Consider the following 24,710-nt stretch of genomic DNA (forward strand, 5'->3'; position numbering starts at 1 on the left):
TTATCATTTTTATCATTTAGTAAGGTAAATGTTAAGTGATTATGAAAAATCTTTGACCATGAATTAGTGAGAAGTACCTCTACTGTGTTACTAGACTGTGAATATTTTGTACTAATTTTTAGGTTGTATATTAATAGAATATGGTTTTGCACCCGGGGTATATTTATGTACTGGAGAAGGAAATGGCAACCCACTCCAATATTCTTGCCCGAAAATCCCATGGACAGAGGAGCCTGTTGACACTACAGTCCATGGGGTCACAAAGAATCGGACATGACTGAGCACACACACATACTTATGTGGGAATGGTATATTTTAAACAGCAGTGGATAGCTAAGACTAGACCATGTTCATTCCCTTATGCAAGCAAAAAATCAGCTTCCTTGTCAAATGAAAAACTGATCTATATGCTTTATTTAAATATATCTGGCTTTAATGCAGGCCTTAAGTTATCAACACTTAATGAAACCTTAGAGAAAAGAGTCATCTTTGATTTTTTTTATTAATTATGTAGCTGCCATAGGCTTTAGAAATTGAAAAAAATTATGTTGAAGAGAATTCACAAGAATTCAACCAGGCATGTATATATTGAGAAAGCTATATATTTATACTGTATAAAAGCAGATAATCTTAAATAGAAATCTTTTAAGAAATGAATATATTTTAGAGATATATGTTGAAGTATATGTGATTCAAGTAGCAGGACATCTGAGATTTGCTTGTTAAAGAAAGAAGAAGAAAAGAGAAAGATAAAGCAAAAATAATAACATTTTGAATTTTATAATCTTAATGATATGTGGCTGGGATGACAGTCCATTATGCTACTCTACTATTATATAAGTCTGATTTTTTCATAAAAGATGAACAGGTTTTGCAATCATAAAACTTTTAGATTTGACTTAACTCATATATCAATTAATAGCATTTGAGTGAACTATAATTCTAATTTTGGAAGAATTGTTGAAAGTTGTATTGAAAGCTGCAGGGATATATAAGTCTTGCTTTTGGAAATCAGTATTAATATTTGGTCTCCAGTAGAGATATACTTTTTAAAGAAGATTGGTTAGGAGATGAAATTTTTTAAATAAGGAAAAATGTAGCAAGACTTCAGGACAAAACTGTAAATTAGATTACTTTTGTTAGGAAGCTATTATTATTGTTCTCTTTATCCAAACTTCCCCTCTCCTGCTGCAAATACCTACGTATCTTTAATTTTATTTTTTAACTAATTTTATTTATTTATTTTTGACTATGCTGGGTCTTCATTGCTGCAGGTGGGCTTTTTCTCTAGATGTGGTGAGTAAGGGCTACTCTACTTGTGCTTGGGCCTCTCATCGCAGTGGCTTCTCTTGTTGCAGATCTTAAGTTCTAGGGCTCATGGGCTTCAGTAATTGTGGCATGCAGGTTCAGTAGTTTCAGCTCCTGGACTCTAGAGCACAGGCTCAATAGTTGTAGTGCACGGGCTTAATTGCTCTGTGGCATGTGAGATCTTCCCTGACCAGGGATTGAACCTGTGCCTCCTGCATTGCCAGGCAGATTCTTTACCAATGAGCCACCATGGAAACCCCCTAAATATCTTTAAATGTTTGATCGGTGCTGTTTTTTTTTTTTTTCTTTTTTTGGTGGATATATAATATATGGAGACTTTATTTTTTCTTTATATATATATTTTTTTACTTTTTGTTTCATATTGGGAGTATAGTTGATTAACAGTGTTATGGTAGTTTCAGGTGTACAGCAAAGTGATTGAGTTATACATATACATATGACGATTCTTTTTCAAATTCTTTTCCAGTTTAGGTTATTACATAATGAGCACAATTCCCTGTGCTACACAGTAGGCCTTTGTTGGTTATCCGTTTTAAATGTAGCAATGTGTACAAGTGTTGTGTTTTCTTGATAGAAGGCTAATAATAAACATACACTAAGGTAGTTGGTACTTGAATGTCTTTGTCTAATTTTGGTATCAAAATAGTGTTAGTCTTATAAAAATGAGTTAAGTATTCTGTTTTTTCAAAGTGTTTGCTTTCCCATGAGTAAGTTTTTAAATGGTTAGGTATAATTTGTATACAATAAATATGCATCCATTTTGTGTACAGTTTGATGAATTTTGACAAAAGTATATAACTATGTACCCATCACTGCAATCACGATATCAACACGAATATTACCTGAGAAAAGTCCCTCTGCTCCCTTTTACAGTCAGTCTCCACACTCCTACAGCTTTCCTTGACCCCAGACAACCACAGATCTAGTTTCTATCTTTACAGATTAAACTTGTCTTTCCTATAGTTTCCTGTAGTTTTAAGCAGACTCGTTTAGTGGGTACCCGTTTGTGACTAGCTTTCTTCCCTCAGCACAGGTTTTGAGATTCATTTCATGTTGTTGTTATGTATATTGATAGTTCTTTTTTTTGTGAGGAATATTCCATATCATAATAGCATACATCACATTTTAGGCTATTTCTCGTCTGGAACTATTTTAAATAGATTTGGTGTATAAGAATTTGTATGGACATACGGTTTCATTTCTCTTGGGTAGTCCTGCTGGTAGAATGGTATATGTTAGTTTCACTTTATAATAAACAAACTCTAATTCACAATGGCTGTATACCATTTTGCATTCCCACTAGCAATCTATGGGAGTTCTAGTTACTTCAGATCCTTGCTAACATTTATTATTATGTCTTTTTGATTTACCCATTATACATTTTAGTGGTATCTCATTGTAGCTTTAATTAATTATCTATTTTCTGATAAATAGTGATGATAAACATCTTTTCATGTGCATATTTGTTATTTATTATCTTCTGAAATGTCTACTCAAATTCTTTTCCCATTTGGAAAAAAAAACTGAGGTGTTTCTTATTGAACTGCAAGAATTCTGAATATATTCTGGATAAAAGTCTTTATCATATATATGCAATGTGAATATTTTTTTCAGATCTTTTGCTTGTCATTCATTTTTTAATGATGTCTTGTAAAAAGTAGAATTAAATTTTGATGAAATCTTGTTTATATTTTTTGTATGGTTTGTGTTTTTGTGTCCTAAGAAATCTTTGTCTGCTTCAAGATTGTGAAGATTTTCTTCAATATTTTTGTCTCAGTTTTATGCTTTTATATTAAGATCTATAATACACTTTGAGTTAACTTCTTTTGTATGATGTGAAGTAAGGGTTGAAATTCCTCTTCTTCCTCATATGAAGATCCAGTTATTTCAGTCCAATTTGTCAAAAAATTATTGGTTTGTAGCTTTCTTTTCATTTCTTTGACTAGTTTTGGTATCAGAATAAAGTTAGTCTTATAAATTGAATTAAGAAGTGTTCTGTTTTCTAGAACAGTTTGTATACATAAGTTTGATATTATTTCATTTTTAATGTTTAATAGACTTTACCAATGAAGCCATCTGAGCCTGGAATTTCATTTGTAGGACTATTATTAATAATTTAATTTTTCAATTAGATGTGAGATAACATTTAAAATCTTTGAGTCTTTCTTTGGGGGGGTTAACTTTGTATTTTGACATATTTGACTATTTCAGCAAAATTACCAATTTTGTTTTACAGTTATTCTTATTATTGTCTCTTTTAATGTCTATAATATAAATAATGACATTTCATCATTTACTCTTGATATTTGTAATTTGTGTTTTCTCCTTTTTTTCCAGCTTTATTGAGATATAATTGACATATAACATTGTATAAGTTTAAGGTGTACAGCGTGATGATTTGATACACGTATATATTACGAAATGATTACCATGATAAGGTTAGTTAACAGATCCAGCACATCATATAATTGCTTCTTTGTGTGGGTATGGTGAGAATATTTAAGATTGATTCTGTTAGCAAGTTTCAGGTATACAATACAGTGCTTGCATGCGTGCTAAGTTGCTTCAGTCATGTCCAACTCTGTGCGATCCTATCTATGGACTGTAGCCCATCAGGCTCCTCTGTCCATGGGATTCTCCAGGCAAGAATACTGGAGTGGGTTGCCATGCCTCCTCCAGGAGATCTTCCCAACACAAAGATCAAACCTGTGTCTCCTGCATCTCCTGCATTGCAGGCAGATTCTTTACTGCTGAGCCACAAGGGAAGCCCATACAATACAGTATTATTAACTATAGTCAGCCATGCTTTCCTGAGACCCCCAGAACTTATTCATCTCATAACTGGAAGTTTGTACACTTTGAACAACATCTTCCCATTTCTCCCAGACCCCAATCCCCTGACAATCACCAGTCTACTCTGTATGAGTTCAGCTTTTTTAGATTCCACATATATCGTGAGATCAAACAGTATTTGTCTTTATCCAACTTACTTCACTTATCTTAATGCCCCAAGTTCATCCATGTTGCAAATATTTTCTTCCTTTCATAGAGTCCCTTTTATTTTGTTGATTGTTGATTTTGCTATACAGAAGGAAATGGCAGAATTTCCTTTTTTATGACTGAATAATATTCCATTGTGTGAGAGAGGATATGTATCACATTCCTTTATCCATTCATTCATTGGTGGATACTTGGTACACTTTCATATTTTGGCTGTTGTGAGCAATACTGCAATGAAGATGAGAGTTTAGGTTATCTATTTACAATAGAGATTTTATTTCCTCTGACTACCTATCCAAAAGTGGGATGGCTGGATCATATGATCCATATCATATGGAAAATATCATAGTTCTATTTTCAATTTTTTTGAGAAAACTTAATACTATTTTCCATAGTGGCTATACCAATTTACATTCTCACCAACAGTGCAAAGTAGTTCCCTTTTCTCCACATCCTTGCCACCACTTGTAATCTCTTGTTAGCCATTCTAACAGATATAAAATTATATCTCATTGTGGTTTTGATTTTCCCAGGTGATTAGTGATGTGAGCATCTTTTCAAGTACTTATTGGCCCTCTGTATGTCTTCTTAGGATCCAGTTGATAGTGCTGTTCAGGTCAACTGTATCCTTACTGATTTTTTATTCCCGTTTGATCGATCAGTTATTGGGAAAGGGATGTTTAAATCTCCAATTATAGTAATGGATTTGTGTATTTCCCTATACTTTTGTATCAGTTTTGACTCAAATGTTTGACACTATTGTTAAATGCATACCTTCTTGTTAAGTTTTTTGTCTCCTTGGAGATATGACCTCTAAATTATTGTTTAATATTTTTATCCTGAGAATTTCTCCTTTCTGAAGTATTCTTTGTCTAAAATTAATATAGCTGCCTCAGTTTTCTCTTGATTCATATGAACAAGGTTTATCTGTGTATGTACATCCCTTTAGCTTCACTGGGTCTTTATATTTATAGTGGATTTCTTAAATTCGGTATATAATTAGTTCTTATATCTTTATTCACTCTTGATAGTTTCTCGCTTTTAATTGATGTATTTAAACCATTTATATTTAAAGTGATTATTAATATAGTTGAATTAATATCTACTATTTTTGTAACTTTTCTCTTTGTTGAAGTTTGTTTCTTTTCCTTCTCTTTTTCTCCTTTCTCTGGTTTTAATTGAGCATTTTGCATGGTTTTATTTTATCTCTTCTCATAGCTTATCAATTATGCTTCCTTTAAAATTTTAATGGTTTCTCTTGAGTTTTAGCATAAAAATTTTAAATAAATTTATTTATTTATTTATTTATTTATTTTAATTAATTAATTTATTTAATTTTCCTTTTCCCTGAAGCACTTCTTTTAACATTTCTTTCAGTACAGGTCTACTGATCATAGCTTCCCTCAGGTTTTGTTTGTGAAAGTAATTATCCTTCAGAGCTTTTGAAGAATAATTTTACTGGATATAGAATTTGCATGATGTCTGATGAAAAATTGCTGCTATTCCTATCCTTGTACTCTAGAAGATATTTCTTTTAAGATTTTGTGTCGTCTTCTTCAGTTTGAGTCAATATAAGAAGATTTTTTTAAAAAATATTTATCCTGTTTGATATTCTCTGGACTTCCTGAGTGTGTTGTTGGTATCTGTTCATTTTGGAAAATGCTTGGTCATTACTTCAAGCATTCATTCGACTGTAGTCTTTCTTTATTCTGTTTCTGGTATTTACATTACATACATGTAATACCTTCAGATATTGTTCCAGAGTTCGTGGATGTTTTACTCTGTTTTGGGGGAGGGCTCTTTTTCATTCTTTTTCTCTGCATTTCAATTTTGTCAGGTTCTGTTGAGCTGTCATCAGGCTCACTGATTATTTCCTCAGTTAGTCTAGTATACTTATGAAATCATCAAAGGAATTCTACATTTCTATTACACTGGTTTTGGTTTCTAGGTTTTCTTTTGATTTTTTTTTTTTTTTAGAGTTTTCATCTTTCTGCCTGTTACCTATCTTTTCTTCTATATTGGCTACTTTTTTCATTAGAGCCCTTAAATATTAATTATAATTATCTTTAATTCCCATTCTGTTAGTTCCAAAATTTATATAATATCTGAGTCTAGTTTTGATGTTTCTTTTTTCCATTTTGAATGTGTTTCAGCGTGTCTTGCCATTGTTTATTTAAAGCCAGACATGATGTATTGGATAATAGGGACTGAGGTAAATTGTACCTTAATGTGAGGTAATAAGCATTCTGTCAATAATTGTTAATGATTGAATGAATGATTGAATGATAAATGTTCATATTACAAGGTCTAACTCTAAAATGAATGTTGTGGTTCCTTTAAGGTTTTACACCCTTTGGGAAAAGCAATGAACTTACTTTTTTTCTAATATGGAAATTTTTTTTTCAATGGAAGATGACAAACATTTTACTCTGTCAGTTGATTAAGCTTTAGAGCTGTATGGTGCCATTGTTATTTACCTAAACTAGTAATACCATGTATGATATAATATGCCTGTTTCTTCCTATTTGTGTTAGATTTTATGAATCTACTATAAAATTTTTATATATTTCATATTGCTATTATTATTAAAATACTACTCCATAACTGTCAGGGCTAGGAAGAAGCCAAAATTATGTTACCTGCCTGTATACATATGCATACATGCACATATGTACACATACACATATATATGTTATATATATTAATACAATATGCATTTTAATATATAGGCTGTCACATATGCAGACATACTCCCAATAATAGCTAAAACAATGATAGTAACATTAAGATTTTTTAAGAAAAGTTTTTATAAGAAATTCTAACAAATTGAATTACTTCACTGATTAAGTCTTTGCTATGACATGCAGTAATACAAAATGTAGGTAAAACCAATCAGGTAATTACTGAAGTAAATGTCTAGAATTACGGGACAGAATAGGTGTATGTATGTGTGTGTTAAATAAATATTAAACCTACTGAAGTAGAATTCAGTTACTGTCAACTTTAAGAACTTTGATAAGGCACTCTCTTCATGCAGAAAAACAAAGAATGAATTTGTAGGCAGACACGATTGTACTAATTGGTCGACATAAATTTCAGCTGCCATAAACGAATTCAGTTACATTTTGCTCATAGTACATGGAAGATTATAACAACAAAGGTTTCCTTGTTTCAGCTGCCTTCCCTATCTTTGCCATAATTTTCTGTCTTCCCTACCTTTCACTGCACATGCTCACAAATAAATACACGTACATGTACATACCCTGCCCAAAATCTTAGTATGTCTCAAATAGCTTGTTTCCTCTGACCCCTAGCATCTTTACAGTTAGATGAAAGGAAAAAAGTGTGAAGTAGAAGTAGAAAAGATGTAAATGCATTATAGTGATATCATTGGCTTTAGAAACCTAACTTTCAACTCAGAAATGTTTATACTAAATGTGAACATTGCTTTCTACACATGTGGAAAGAGTCTAGGTCCTAGATTCTTTTAGGCACCTCGCTTGTTAAATATCTTCCTAAATAAGTTCAGAATCTTGAGTTCACTTAGTTTAGTAAATTGTATATAAAGCCCAAAAGTAGAAGTGAATTCCAAACTCTGTTTTAGAAAACACATGAACAAATGGTAATAGCTATCCTAGTGGGTAACTGTTAAATCTAAAAATGTTTGCCAGATGTGGGTAGAGAAGTTTCTGAATACATCCCTTAAGTTTCATCTTTGCTTTTTTATAACAAGTGATTCATAGCCAAGATCAGTTATGACTAAGAACAGATCAAAGAGAATAAATGGAAAATAATTGTAAGGAAAGATGTCCCTTTGTTCCTTTGTATTTTTCTGCTACAATAAGAAGACGTAGTTTTGAGATTTTATAATTGTCACAATTTAGACTATAATTATTTCATCACTTTCTGAAGAGAAATTTAATCATATTGAAAGTGTTAGGAAACTATTCTTTTTGTAGTTGTAAATGTGTTATATTTTTGAAGAACTGAATAGTCATCTACTTATTTTAGTGAAGAATTTATATTTAATAAAATGAAAGGCAGAGTTTAAAGTACCATGGTTTTCTAAAAAGAACAATGATGTTAATATATTAGCAACATGGCAAAATTAACTGCTTAGACAAAAAACTGAATTAAGCATTTTATGATTTTCCTTAGCTATATAGATTTTCTGTTAGGTTTGAAAACATCTGTTTTGATTTTTAGAAGAAATCCTGACAATGCGTATTAAATTTTTACTCAGCAGTCTATATTTACGCTTTTTCATTTTTACAAATCTTCTAAAAGAACCAGTATTAATTATATACCAGAATCAAAAGTAAATTGTTATTTTGTGTTACAAGAGATGCATGTTCGATCTCTGGGTTGAGAAGATGCCCTGGAGTAGGTAATGGCAGCCTCCAGTATTCTTGCCTAGAAAATTCCATGGACAGAGGAGTCTGGCGGGCTAGAGTCTGTAGGGTCACAAAAAGTCAGACAGGACTGAGCGCACGCACACACACACACACACACACACACACATTGTATTACTTTTGCAATGTTAAATGGTCATATAATATATGGTGAAATGACATGAAATGTAATCACAAATGAGCTGCCTCGTATATATCTTAAAACATAAGACATTCTTTCCTAAGATATATCTCTTTGTATCTGTCTATCATAGAAAGGGGAAGTTTAAATATAGTTTCAAATGAAAAAATATCATTTGCATAGAAAACTGTGTACTTACATTTGAGAAAAGCATGTGTAACAGTAGATTAATATGTATGATAGACTCCTCAGTTACAGAAACTTAATGAGTAACCTTTATTACATATCTCTTGGTCTCTATATAGCAACCACCGTGTCTCTGACTGATGATGCCATTTATTTTGACCTGAAACCTGCCCTCTGGCCCATTTATTACTGCTTATATGATAGTACATACTTTCAGTATATTATTCACCATCAGTTCAGTTCAGTTCAGTTGCTCAGTTGTGTCCAACTCTTTACGACCCCATGAATCGCAGCACGCCAGGCCACCCTGTCCATCACCAACTCCCGGAGTTCACTCAGACTCATGTCCATCGAGTCCGTGATGCCATCCAGCCATCCCATCCTCGGTCGTCCCCTTCTCCTCCTGCCCCCATTCCCTCCCAGCATCAGAGTCATTTCCAATGAGTCAACTCTTGGCATGAGGTGGCCAAAGTACTGGAGTTTTAGCTTCAGCATCATTCCTTCCAAAGAAATCCCAGGGCTGATCTCCTTCAGGATGGACTGGTTGGATCTCCTTGCAGTCCAAGGGACTCTCAACAGTCTTCTTCAACACCACAGTTCAAAAGCATCAATTCTTTGGCGCTCAGCCTTCTTCATAGTCCAACTCTCACATCCATACATGACTACTGGAAAAACCATAGCCTTGACTAGATGGACCTTAGTCGGCAAAGTAGTGTCCCTGCTTTTGAATATGCTATCTAGGTTGGTCATAACTTTTCTTCCAAGGAGTAAGCGTCTTTTAATTTCATGGCTGCAGTCACCATCTGCAGTGATTTTGGAGCCCCCAAAAATAAAGTCTGACACTGTTTCCACTGTTTCCCCATCTATTTCCCATGAAGTGATGGGACCGGATGCCATGATCTTCGTTTTCTGAATGTTGAGCTTTAAGCCAACTTTCTTGCTCTCCTCTTTCACTTTCATCAAGAGGCTTTTTAGCTCCTCTTCACTTTCTGTCATAAGGGTGGTGTCATCTGCATATCTGAGGTTATTGATATTTCTCCCGGCAATCTTGATTACAGCTTGTGTTTCTTCCAGTCCAGCATTTCTCATGATGTACTCTGCATATAAGTTAAATAAGCAGGGTGACAATATACAGCCTTGACGGACTCCTTTTCCTATTTGGAACCAGTCTGTTGTTCCATGTCCAGTTCTAACTGTTGCTTCCTCACCTGCATATAGGTTTCTCAAGAGGCAGGTCAGGTGGTCTGGTATGCCCATCTCTTTCAGAATTTTCCACAGTTTATTGTGACCCACACAGTCAAAGGCTTTGGCATAGTCAATAAAGCAGAAATAGATGTTTTTCTGGAACTCTCTTGCTTTTTCCATGATCCAGCGGATGTTGGCAATTTGATCTCTGGTTCCTCTGCCTTTTCTAAAACCAGCTTGAACATCAGGAAGTTCACGGTTCACGTATTGCTGAAGCCTGGCTTGGAGAATTTTGAGCATTACTTTACTAGCATGTGAGATGAATGCAATTGTGTGGTAGTTTGAGCATTCTTTGGCGTTGCCTTTCTTTGGGATTGGTATGAAAACTGACCTTTTCCAGTCCTGTGGCCATTGCTGAGTTTTCCAAATTTGTTGGCATATTGAGTGCAGCACTTTCACAGCATCATCTTTCAGGATTTGAAATAGCTCAACTGGAATTCCATCACCTCCACTAGCTTTGTTCGTAGTGATGCTTTCTAAGGCCCACTTGACTTCACATTCCAGGGTGTCTGGCTCTAGATTAGTGATCACATCATCATGATTATCTGGGTCGTGAAGATCTTTCTTGTACAGTTCTTCCATGTATTCTTGCCACCTCTTCTTAATATCTTCTGCTTCTGTTAGGTCCATACCATTTCTGTCCTTTATTGAGCCCATCTTTGCATGAAATGTTCCTTGGTATCTCTTATTTTCTTGAAGAAATCAAGGGAGGTATAAATGTATGATACTTCACAAATTATGTCTGTTATGGTTCACAGTTGATCAGTATGTACTCTCTCACTGGTGTACAATTTATTTTATTTCAGAGATTTACTGAGCAGCTGCTGTATTTACCAAATATATATTATGGATACATTGATAATGAAAACAGTCTTCTCTTCTGAAGGAACATGTCTTTTTTATCACTGTCTCTTTTTTTCTTTTCCTTGGTCAGTTTTCCAACTCTTCATCATTTCAAGAACATCTTCTAACTCACACTTTTTTTTTGTATTCTGTTTTTCTTTCATAATAATACTAAGACTTTTTTTGTTGTTTCCTCTGATTGTACAAAAACAGTGTTGCGTATGTACAGGCACTTTAGCTTGAATCTAGGCAACCATACTAATAGTCATTGTATTTGTTACCATCAGCCCAGTTTCACTTAAAAATATCTTTGATGAAGCAGAAGAATTATTAATTTTATTAAATCATGACCCTTAAGTGCATGTCTTTTAACAAATCATCTCTTTCATAGAATGGGAAGTATGTAAACCTCCTTTTGCTTCATGTCTTAGTCTGTTGGTTGTTATAATGAAAATTGCTTGTGCAGTTGTTTGAGATGAACTAGCTACTTTTTCCTGGAACACAATTTTTATTTAAAAGAACAAATGAAAAACTATGGGTGGTTAGCAGAAATTCACTTGAAAAATGAACAAAAGAGCTTACTATTCAAGGAAAACAAACAATCCTGTTTATTGCCAATGATAAAATTTGAACGTTTTTGAGCGAAAATTCAAATTTAATAAAAGTTCTGTCACTGTGAGCCTGCCAGCTTCCTAATACTTAAAGAAAGACTTTCCCAGTGAGATTGGTGATAATTGATGAAACAGGATACAAAGAGATCATTGATAATGGTTTCAGAATCTGCATTATGACTAAACTTTTTAAGAAATTTCTAGTTGTCAAGTTTTTATTGTAGAATCAAAAAAAACTACCATTATCTGAAAGGATTAGTGAAAATACTGTTTCCTTTTCTAACTATATGTTAATGTAAGGCCAGATTTTCATCATATACTTCAACAAACCAAAAGACCACAATAGATTGAATGAAGAATCAAATATGAGAATCCAGTTGTCTTCTAATAAGCCAAATACTAAATAGATTAGCAAAAATATAATTAGACAATGCTATTATTCTCAGTGACATTCTTCTGTTTTAGAAGATTTTTAAAATTAAAGTGGTTATTTATGTTAGCATGTATTGGGTTATTAATCTAATCATTTAATTATTAAAATGAATTAATTTAAAATTTTTTCTGTTTTAATTTTTGTTATGATAAATGTCACTACACACAACCTCATAAACAAAAGGTCTTTGGGGTCATTGATAATTTTAAGAGTGTGAAGGATACCAAAAATTTAAGAAGCTGTTGTAGAGATATTCTTACATATGTGACCAGGATATTTAAGAGGCTTCCCTGGTGGCTCAGATGGTAAAGCGTCTGCCTACAATGTGGGAGACCTGGGTTCAATCCCTGGGTCGGCAAGATCCTCTGGAGAAGGAAATGGCAACCCACTCCAGTACTCTTGCCTGGAAAATCCCATGGACAGAGGAACCTGGTAGGCTACAGCCTATGGGGTCACAAAGAGTCGGACACAACTGAGCTACTTCATTTCACTTCACTTCATAGCAGCATTGTCCATAGTAGCCCCATATCAGGAACTACAGCAAATTCTTCATCATTGAATGGATAATTAAATGGCATATTTACATTGGAAATCTATGTAGCAGTGAAAACGAATGATGTGTATAGCTAGACAGCTCAGCAAAGATTATGCTTTCTAATAGATTGTTGAATAAAAGAAGCAAGTTATAAAAGAATATGTACACTGTGATTCCACTTGTATAGATTTCAAAGCCAGGCAGAGTTAACATATATGGTTTAGAGTTGCATAGGGAATGACCCCAGAAGTCAGGATAGTGGTTCTCTCTCAGGGTAAAAAGGATATAACTGTTGAGGTGAGTACAGGAGACAAGTTCTTATTATTCTGAAAATGTATGTTTCTCAAATTTGGTGGAGATATCATGGATGTTTGCTTTATAGTTTTTCTCTAAGATGTAAATATATGTTTTATTCTCTCTTATATCATATATTATGAGCATAAGAGAATAAAATTAACCTCCCCAGAAAAATAAAACAACAAACAAGAAAATATGATTAAGAAATACGATAAAGGAGTTAATCTGACTGGTGACTAATTTCACATGTGTTGTATATATTGCCTGCTATAAATCTCAGAGTCAATAAACCATCACACCTTAACATTATTTTTAAACAAAGCTGAAGTTTATCTTGAAGCAGTTGTTATAAGAATGATTCATAAGACCTCTGTTTCTTGCGGTCTTATTCAAAACGACTTTATACTCAGTTTGGCTGAATGCAAGACTTTTCCTAGGCACTGCTCTATTGTGCGCTTGTGTTAAATGTCACCATGGAGAAATCTGAGGTTAATCTGATTATCTTACTATTACAGGTAATTTGTTCTTTTGCCTTGTGTTGCCCCAAATATATTTTATTTTTGATGTTCAGTAACTTTACTAGGATGTGATCCAATATGGACGCACCTGTGTCAGTTTTTCCTGGGATGTAGAATAATTCACGTTTGATGAGATTTGAGCCATTTTTATTTCTTGAAAGTTTTCTTGTACTTTTAAATCACTTTTCTTAGTGTTTATTATTTTGATTCTTCTCTTTGGGAATAATAGTGATACATATATTGGATTCTTTTACTTTGATCCTTTTAAACTCTGCTTTTTTTATACTTCTGTGAGGAATATTTTTAGCAGTTGCCTGTTTTTCTTTTTTGCTACCTCAGGGTGGCCTTTTTCTTGTAATAGTTTTATTCTCCCCCTCCTCCATTTATTCCCTCTGACAGTTCATATTTTCATCTCTTGTCTTACCATATCTTCCCTGATTACTTGTATCTCTACATTGAATTCTTGTTTTTCTGAAATGATGGCTTTGTTAAGTTTGGGTTCATATGTGTCCAATTTTTATCTTTTCTGTAGCAATATTTTTTCCTGCCAGATGTCCTTCATCTTGTTTGTATTTTCCTATTCTTTTTTTTCTTTTAAATATTTAATATATTTGTAGACACACTTCTTTTTCCTTTTGAACCACACATCTTTGAATGAGTTTGATTTTTCTGGACGAACTACCTGTAGAAGGTTATGTTGCAGAGGAGCCAGAGCTACTTTGTCAACAGAAATGTATTAATGATATACAGTGTTGCATGACTGAAATTCTTTAACTCTGTATTTTTTTTTTAAAATAACTACTGGCAAGATAGAATCTCTCTTTCACCTTTTCTCACTGACAGACTGATTCCTACAAATATGGTTTGTTTGACTCCCCAGTCAGCCCCATCTACTCTTGTGACAACTAGAATAAGGGTGTATATTCCAACAGTTTGCACCCTTATTCCAGCTGTTTATAAGAAGTATTGTTGGTTCTGTCCCTCAGGTTGTTGAACTTAACTTCAGAGACCATGCTCTAACTCGTTTTAGCTTAGGTCAATTATTACTGTCCCCTCTGTGTGTCTTTCTTCATTCCTCTTTGATTTTTCTGTATTTAGTCATCCTTCCACGTACATTATGACATGGTGGTTTATGGTTTTACAAGTTTTCTACTCTTCATTGAATGTGGAGTTTATGTTTCTTTTTTCCCATTTTTTTTTATTGCTTTTGAGTGATATATTAGAGGAAAAGGGAAAACTTTTTACTCCCAGTGTAGAAATAAGTGTCCTTTAAACTTTGAGATACAATCAGAAGTACTAAGATATGAGAAAGGGAATTCCTAGTCTTTCATTTGTATCGCCTAGGGGAGGTTTAGCTGAAAATGTTCATCAAACAATTTATTTCCTGGGAAAGAAAGAAAGCAAAAAGCCTACTTTGCTTTAACAGATTTTGTACTTCATTTTTTGAAAAGTTAAGAATAATTTTGGAATATTTTGGTTTCAGGATTACTTAGCTTTCCATAATTGGCTATGCTATCCTTGTTATTAGTCACTAAGTCGTGTGACTCTTTGGAACCTTATGGCCTGTAGCCCACCAGCTTCCTCTGTCTGTGGAATTCCCCAGGCAAGAACACTGGAGTGGGTTGCTGTTTCCTAATGATGTTATCCTAATCGAGTACAAACTTCTATCATTGGATTTGAGATTTGTTTTGCCTTACTTATAAGCCAATAAGTTAGCTTATTACTGTTGTATGGATGCTAGCAAAAGGCATGAGTTCCTGAATCAGGCACTTAAGCACAGCAAGTAGTATAAGCATTAGTATATTTATTTTGTTTCCTTTTGGAAGGAACCCAAAATCCCACATGGGCAGCACAGTATGGCCTCAGATAAATGCCACACAAGTAGTGGGTTTATATCAAAACTAAGAAACAGTGAGCTTGGGGAATCTAATACTTCTATGTGTGCTAAGTTGCTTCAGTCATGTCCAACTCTTTGCAACTCTATGGACTGTAGCCAGGCTCCTCTGTCCTTGGGATTCTCCAGGCAAGAAAATACTGGAGCAGGTTGCCATTTTCTTCTCCAGGGGATCTTCCCAACCCAGGGATTAAACCTGAGTCTCTTGTCTCCTGCATCGGCAGACAGGTTCTTTACCACTAGGGCCACCTGGGAAGCCCAATACTTTTATAACAAGGGGATGTAACCTCATTTCTCAAAGTTATTCTGAGGAATGTCCTGGGGCCTTAAGAGCAAGCCTTGCAGACTTATCATACTCAACAAAATATGGGAAATCATAAGAGCGTCTCTCTCATTTCTCTCTCTCTCTCTACCTATATGTGCCTTTATCTCTCTCTGTCAAACAAATGACAAACATTACCTAATCTGAAGTATTTTATTAAACACATAAAACCAACCATGATAATGTTCTCTTCCTATCACTGTTCTTTCAGTGGAGTGGGCACCAGGTTCACCAACTCCTTTGTTCTTTTTTTAAAAATTATTATTTACCTCAAGAGCAGGGGGCTGAGTTTATTTTTTAATCTGTTTATCTATCTTTCCTTAGATCTTGGCACATCATCATTATCAGTCCCAGCAAGAACCCTTCTTGTTTTAATATGTGTTGTGCTTAGTTACTCAGTTGTGTCCAACTCTTTGCGACCCCCATGGACTATAGCCTACTAGGCTCCTCTGTCCATGGGGATTCTAGGCAGGAATACTGAAGTGGGCTGCCATGCCCTCTTCCAGGGGATCTTTCCAACCCAGGAATCGAACCCATGTCTCTCACATTGCATCTGGATTCTTGACCGTCTGATCCACGAAGGAAGGCCAAGAATACTGGAATGAGTAGCCTATCCTTTCTCCAGGGGAACTTCCCAACCCAGGAATCGAACTGGGGTCTCCTGTATTGCAGGCAGATTCTTTACCAGCTGAGCTAACAGGGAAGCCCTGTTTTAATATATGTAAATGTACTTTTCTGTATTCTCATTTTCACTCCCTTGCTTCCCTCTTTCCTTTGATAAAATTGATACCTATATTTGGGCTCCCCATGTGGCACTAGTGGTAAAGAACACCTCCCAGTGCAGGAAGCATAAAGGATGAGGGTTGGATCCCTGGGTCGGGAAGATACCCTGGAGAATGGAATGGCAACCCACTCCAGTGTTCTTGCCTGGAGAATTCCCATGGACAGAGGAGCCTGGTAGACTATGGTCCATGGGATCACAAAGAGTCAGACATGACTGAAGTGACTTAGCATATTTGAAATCATCTATATCCTTGCAAAATATTGCAGATTGTTTTATATATGTCTGTTTATTTTTTAACTTAAGTTTGAAATGTTTTCAAAGTTATGGAGAAAATGACATAGTAGAAAGAGTTCCCATATGTTCTTGAGTCATATTTTTTTAATTGTTAATATTTTGTAACATTTCTTTCTCTTATGTACATGTATTTTTTCTGTACTATTTGAAAATAAGTTGAAGACATGTCCCCTATCCCTAAATATTTCAGTATCTTTCCTAAGAAGAAAAAACAATCTCTTACATAACCACAGTATGATTATCAAGTTAGTTTAATATTTATACACTATTATTATCTGATATGTAATCCATATTCAAATTTCCTCAGTTGTCTCAGCAGTGTTTTTTTTTAACCTTTCCCTCCTCCAGTCTAGTTTCTATTACATTTGCTCATGTCTCTTTAGTCTTTAACTCTCCGGAACAGTTCCTTGGCCTTTCTTTGTTATTTGATAATATGTATGTAATTTTTGTTTGTATGATATACTGGTATAGACCTTGTTCCTTTTCTCAGTTTTTAAGTGTTTCTAAGATCCACCTATATTAATGTGTAGACGTCTATCTTGTTTGTTACTTCCAACTTCTGCCTAGTTTTCCATATAATGCAGCTGCCAAAGTTTACTTATCCATTCCCCAGTGACAAACACCTATGTTGTCTTCAACTCCTTGCTATCGTAAATAATTCTGTCACTAACATCCCCATACATGTTCCTTTTAGGAATATTTCTGGAATATCTCTCCAAGAATAGAATTGCTGGGTCATAATGTTTCTTCTATTTAATTTAATCAAAGTACTGCTGAATTGTCTTATGGAACAGCTGCCCTGCCACACTTTAACTGTTCTATACTAAGATCTCAGTTTCTCTATACCATTGCCAATATTTAGTCCTAGGTAACATTCTCATTTTTGCTAATATGATGGTTTAAAGTTTGCTCTCATTTATTTTCTCTAATTACTAATGAATTTCATTTCTTTTGCCAAACTCCTCACTGATAGTGTTTGCTCAGGAAGGAGCTTTTCTGTAATACACACACACATACACACACCACAGGCATGCACACATACACACACACACTCCAGCCTGGTCAATGTACTAGAGGGATATTTTGAAGCTGATGTCATGAATGGCAATTGTAAAGTCCCATTACACTTTGTGTCACTGTCAGTAAACCAGGTGACATTAGTCATATCATTTCTCGGATTTTTTACATTTTAAATATAATTTGTAAAAGTATACATTCTCCTAGACAACTGAAACCAAAATCCTTAAGACAGCTATCTGCGCCTGACCCTTAAACTATGAAGATTATGTAGAAATAGAATTTAAGATTTACTTCTTCAGATACTTGAATTCATTAATTTTCAAATCTTTTCCCTTATTTACTTCTGAATTTTTAAAAACTATGTACTCTATTGGTTATTTTTCAGTTGGTGTCCAAAATTTGTTATGTCTAACTAATTGCAAAGAATAGAATTTCTAGAGTACTGCAGAAATTACTTTGTAAAAAGTAAAAACTTCCTTAAATATACCTGATTGAATCTAAATGCCATAGCAATTTGGTAACTATCATTGTGCATTTTAAAAATACACAAATAGGTTCTTCTGGTTTTTGTTTCTTATTTTTACAGTGTTGTATTGGTTTCTGTTCTATAGCAACACGCGTTAGCCATAGTTATACATACATCCTCTCCCTCCCTGGCCTTCCTCCCCTGCCTCCATCGCATGCCTCCAGGTCATCATGGAGCAGCGGACTGGGCTCCCTGTGCTGCACAGCTTCTCACAGGCTGTCAATCTTACACCTGATAGTGTGCATATGTTGATGCCACTTTCTCCATTCCTCTCACACTCCCTTTCCCCGACTGTGTCCGCAAGGCCATTCTCTACATCTGTGTCTCCATTCCTTCCCTGCAAATAGGTTCAACAGTGCCATTTTCTAGATTTCATATATATGCATTAATATACTATATGTGTTTTTCTCTTTCTGACTTACTTTATTTAACAGACTCTAGGTTCATCCACTTCACCAGAACCTACTCAAAGTCATTCTTTTTTATGGCTAAGAAATATTCTATTGTATATGTGTACCACAGCTTCTTTATCCATTTGGTTCTTCTTTTATAGTCAAATTTACATCTTTTTTCCCCCTTCTTTAGCTCAGTGTTTCTGCTGCTCCTTTCCCTCCCAGAATATCATTCCTAATGCATATTTTAATGTTTCTTAATATTTTTTAAAAACATGTTTTTATGCTTTAAAGTATTTCAATTATATAAAATATCTCTACAACAAAAAATTTAAGTTACAATTACATTTTTAAAATTTCCTGTGATCATAAAAAATCTTTTTTTCTGGGTTATATGTTCATTACATTATAATTATTAATAATTGATTAGAAGAATATATACATATGAATTTTAATAAATAGTTAAATATAAAAGTAAAGTTTATGTTAGAAAATATATCTTTACTAGACTTGATCTTAGCCAAAAGACCAAGAAGCAATAGAAGATGTATCTTTAAATGTATATTTTCAATTACTGTATTTACCTCTGTACTGTTAGAATAAGACAGGGTTTCAGCACCAATTCAGCTTCTTTATTTTTTTTCTATAGATGTGAATGTTGATAAAATTGGATAACATATGTAGTTGAGATGAAGAGATTTTCTTATAGAAATATCACTCAGTTCTTTTGAATTATTTGTTAAAACATAAACTTGGGGATCTATCATCAAAATTTTTAACAACCCATCAGCTATTAATTTGATTATATCATCCTATAAACTTGATGAAAGCAAGAAACTACATATGTTACTCAATCACTGAAATCATTCTTCTTAGTCCTGACACTGTTTCTAATTGTCTCTTTCCTTGACACCCATGTTTTTATACCCTGAGGCAATGAACTATTACAAAATTATGGATGAGTGAAAGGTAAATTTTTCTGTTGAAAGGTGGGAGAAATATGATTTCAAAAGAAACTTTACTTTCATAGAAAAGAGTAAATAAGAAATTATGGAATCTTTAAAAAATGATTTTCTTACGCCATCTGTGCCTGCATACACCTATCTTAACATAACTCAGGGATTTGTATGCTGCTGCTGCTGCTAAACAGAAATGATATTTTTAAAGCTGGCATTTTTCCCCAAAAATCATTTAGCATCAACCTTTGTGAGAAATATAGAGTATTAAGTTTATTGAGTTATAAATTTACAGTTATGAACTTTTTAATGTAAATCAGTAGCTGTAAATTTATATATGTTTTGACAAAATGTATATCTAATTCAACAAACAGTATACTCCATCATTATGTTCCTGGAAGAGGTTGACTTGAGTGTGTTGATGTCAAACCCAAGACTAAGTATTGATATTCTTGGAAGGTTATTTGGTGGTTTCATTTAGGGTGCTCATATAATTCTCTTCTTTTGCTTATGTTAGTCCCTACACCTGAATAATTAGTTCCTCCTCCCTCGCCCCACCATATCTGTCTTAATGATAGCTCTTTTATACTATATTTGTGAATTCATCTTACCATACGTGTCTCAAATCTAATCCCTCTTCTCTGTCCCGTGCCCTCATTCAGATCTACCTCATTTCTCAATTGGTTATCATCTTTTATCTGTGCTCCCTGGCTCCATTCTCTTTCCACTCTATTGTCTCCACCACAGAATTACTATAATAATTTTTCTAAACTTTGGATCAATTCCATATTCTCCTGCTTAGAAATTTTCAGTTGCTCTTACTGACAAATCTTTAAAGTCTGTGCACTTGCTAAAGTGTTGATACTTTCTTACATGTATTAGCTTGAGACTATCTGTTCTCAACTACTTTTCCAAATTTTTCTCCAGCAGCTATTCTTATCTGTTTTTTACTTGTGTCACACAAATTACTTATTTCCTTGAACAGATATAATGGTGCACTTACTAGAATGTCACAGTGGACACAACAAGGATATTTTTTAGTAATTTCACCTAAACTTCTGACTCCTTGTGATGAAAGACTTAACTTTATTCATATGCAGTGATCCTTTACAGAAAAATTTTATGATTTATCATTGAGATATGTTTTCAGATCACAGTGATAGCACTCAGCATAGCTATAGGACACAGGAAAAAAATGACAAAGAAAAGCTTTAAAAAATCAGAGAGGCCATGTTAAAGAAAAGACTATATTCATAATCCTTAAATGTATCAAGATTTTTCAAAAGGTGGTTTGAAAGCACATACACACACAAACATAAATTACATATGTATTGAATTCTCCTTTATACACATTAAGAAAAAGAGTTTTTATGTTTTGCCTATAACATAGAACTCTATGGATCATAACTATCTTTTCATAATTCCATTTTAGATTCAGCATTATGAAGTAGCTTGAACTCTAGCAGGTATTAGGTAGGGGCTATTAACAGTTTCAACACTTAGTAACTGTATGATTTTTATGGGTCAATTATACATCCCTGTCTATTGAAGGAGAGACTATCATATGAGATAACATTTGAGAGTATAGTATAAATTTAAACAGATTTAGAAACACATTATATCATTGAATTATTCCTTAATCTCTTTACATTAATCCTATATTTCCTTAGAGAATCTAGTCTATCTTGATAGAAGCCATATGTTGATAGGGCTAATAAATGATCTAAAAAGGAAATAAAACATATTGAGGGTTTGTTTTATTTATTTTTTTCTAATTTTTTCTTGTATGTTTCTTATGTTTCTTCCTTGTCAAAACAGTTTTGGTATGAACCATGATGGAATTGGAAATTCTTGTGGGACAAAAGGTCATGAAGCAGCAAAACTTATGGCAGCTCACATTACTGCAAATACCAATCCCTTTTCCTGGTCTGCCTGCAGCCGAGATTATATCACCAGCTTTCTAGAGTAAGTAATCTCTGGAGAGTGATGATGAATTGCTCCAGAAGTAAGCCATTGATAGAAGCCTAATATGTAGTGCTTCAAACTTTGCATAATGAGTAACTTTTATGGGTCCCAGTGATACTTCAGACTGTTCCCCAAATACTTTAATATATCATTGTGGCAAATTTTAAATTTTTTTCTTTGTACTCAAATAGAACACAGACTAAATTAGGGGGACACAAACAGATTAAGGAACTGGAGTAAGACTGTAAAAGGAGTTGATGATGTGAGTTAGAAATGTTAAATAAATGGGAAGGAATGTTAGAAAGAATTTAGATTTACATAACTTAGTAATGCATAAGCCAAGCCTTAATTCAGTGATTACATATTTCATTTTGTTGGTTAAAAAAAAAACTGAGTTCTGTAGAAATGCCAAAGTATCTAATAGTAACAAACAACAACAACAACAAAAAAAAACCAAACACCCAGGAAATGAAAATAAGAAAATGAAAATTTGTCTTTGAAAATATATTAAAGTGACTCATCTTTTCTCCAGTTTGAGAACTTCTTTGCTGGTCCTTTAACGTATATTCTAAGAGTCTGGTTATTTAAATTTGAAGACTATAAATTAGCTGAGGTATAACTATGTTTAGGAAAGCAGATGTTTTTCCATATTTCACCTGCATAGAACTTTAAGATTAGACTTTGGAAACTGTTAGACTTAGGTCTCACTCTCTAACAGTGTGATCTTGGTCATTCATGTTTTTTACTTAAACTTTCTAATATTCAGTGACTTCATTTGTTGAATAAATTTAGGTAATGATACACATATTATTAAGTTGTTATGTAAATAATTATGTATAACACCATAATGTATATAAAGCACTTAATAGACATTCATTATGTGGTATATTAAATAATATCAAGGTTTTAAGCACTGTTGTTCTATCATTACCTTCCACTGTTTTCTGCCATTTTTTTCTGAGGAGGAGTGATTAAGTATTGTGAAAAAGTTGGTCATACACAAAGTACAGGAGAGCAACAGAAATTCTTTTTAAAAACTGTCTTTGTTTAAAGTTCACCTTAACATGTTTTAGAAATTCGGAGGGAGACCTGGGTTTGATCCCTGGGTCGGGAAGATCACCTAGAGAAGGGAATGTCTATCCACTCCAGTATTCTTACCTGGAAAATTCCATGGGCAGAGGAGCCTGGCAAGCTACAGTCCATGGGTTGCAAAGAGTTGGACACAACTGAGCGACCAACATTTTCTTTCTAACACTATGTAGGGTAATAATACTTATTAAGATTTTGATTCATATCTGCTAAGAACCAGATTATATTCTTAAAACTTATAATTGCATATTTTTAAAAGCCCCAGACAAGAGATTTTATTAATAAATTACCGAGAGCAGTGCTTTGCTCAGTCAAAGATCAAAAGACAAATGTTTAAAATGGACTCTTTTGAATTAATGTGATAATGAAATTGAAGGAATTGGAAGTATTTTTAGAAGGTAGCTTTTCTGGATGGCTATACTATAACCTAACAATTTTTAATTTTTGTAATAGATAAATTATAATACTTGCCTTGTGCCAAAACTGGGTGAAGGACCACAGAAAATTTGACATCTTTTTGTAGTTTTTTAACACAAAGCACTAGCAGTATCATTTTCTGAGATGTTTTAACAAGATCATATAACCTAAACTTTAAGCACTGTTGACGATCTACTCTCCCCAGAAATGAAGCCAGATCTGGAATTTCTCCCTTGACTGGGCTCATGTTTTTATAATGGAATCTTAGTGTATATCTCCAGAAAGACAAACTGTATGAATGCTCAGTACTCCTGTGCATTTTTGAAGACTTTTCTCTGCTTGTTTTTTGCTTTTTTTTCTTTCCCCAAGTACATCATTTCTCTCTGCTCTGTCTTGTTTCTCTTGTACAGCCCATTTGCTAGGAATATCTCTTTATACTAAATACAAGGACTGGTTTTGATCTCTTGCCAGACCCCGTGTAGTTAAAACTGTATTAAGGCTGTTAAAACATTCCAAAAGGGAATCCCTAAATTGCTGATAAAACACAGTTAAGAAATCACCACTGGTTTGTTGAGAGATGTAAAATTATTACTAGTTACAATAAATCATTCCACTGAATTAATTGAAAGAATTAATCCAAAAAGCATTATGTAAGCCTTATTGCCTCTTTGCATTTTCTATGTGTAAGCATAATTAGTGTTGACAGGGTTCTAGTGGGTTTATTATCCTGTATTTTATAAAAATATTTCTGTTGCATCCTCATGGGAATGCTCACAAAGTTAAAGGCATTAGTAAAAGATAGATGTAAAAGACAATGGGTAGGGATTTGGGGAGAAGTTGGCATCTCTTCCCCTCTCTTTAATAGTAAACTAAATAACTCTGATTGTAATCTGACCAAGCAATAAAGGTTTTTTAAACACAAAGCCCTTTAAAAAGGTCAGTTCACTGGAGCACAAAGATACAATAGTAACTTTCTTGAATTTCTTTGTTCCTCTTTATTAATGCAGGGGACTTAATTGCTTTAACAGCTTTGTGTGATCTTTTTAAAAATCCAGTGATATTTTGATTAGGGATTGAGGTTACATTTATGTTTTATAGTTGGCTCAAAAAGACTCATAACATTTTATTTTAGTTTCTCTTCTCAAGAAAAAGAAATCTTGAAAGATGAATTGTTTAGGAACTGCAGCCCTGCCAACAGAATGCATACTTTTCTCTACTTAGTGACTATATAGGCCAAAGATGATGGTGGATTTTAACAATAAGCTTTCTATGATTTATAGAGATTCACTATTCACTATGTTCAACTGAAAGCAATTCCATGGCCTTTAAATGCCAATAGAGTAAAAAAAGTCTCTCGTGTCATTCTGAAACACTAGGTGCTATTGATCAATCAGGAGATGGTGTTTACCAACTCCCAATATTTTTTTTCAGATTTCTTAAACTCGGTGATTCAATAAGTGGTTCATGAATCGCCCAGAAGCCGTCCTGATTAAATAATAAAGAACCCATTACCGTTAAAAT

General features: G+C 33.8%; 1 protein-coding gene across 1 annotated transcript in view; it reads left to right on the plus strand.

Moving 5' to 3' along the window:
* ADAMTS6 (ADAM metallopeptidase with thrombospondin type 1 motif 6) overlaps nt 1-24,710 on the plus strand; it is a 277,466-nt gene that overhangs the window by 113,866 nt on the left and 138,890 nt on the right. The window contains exon 9 of the mRNA XM_068990700.1: nt 21,537-21,683. Within this exon, the coding sequence (XP_068846801.1) occupies nt 21,537-21,683 (147 nt within the window). The remainder of the gene's footprint in view (nt 1-21,536; nt 21,684-24,710) is intronic.

Source organism: Capricornis sumatraensis, chromosome 18 (genome assembly GCF_032405125.1).
Source record: "Capricornis sumatraensis isolate serow.1 chromosome 18, serow.2, whole genome shotgun sequence".
In the NCBI taxonomy this organism is placed as follows: Eukaryota; Metazoa; Chordata; class Mammalia; order Artiodactyla; family Bovidae; genus Capricornis; species Capricornis sumatraensis.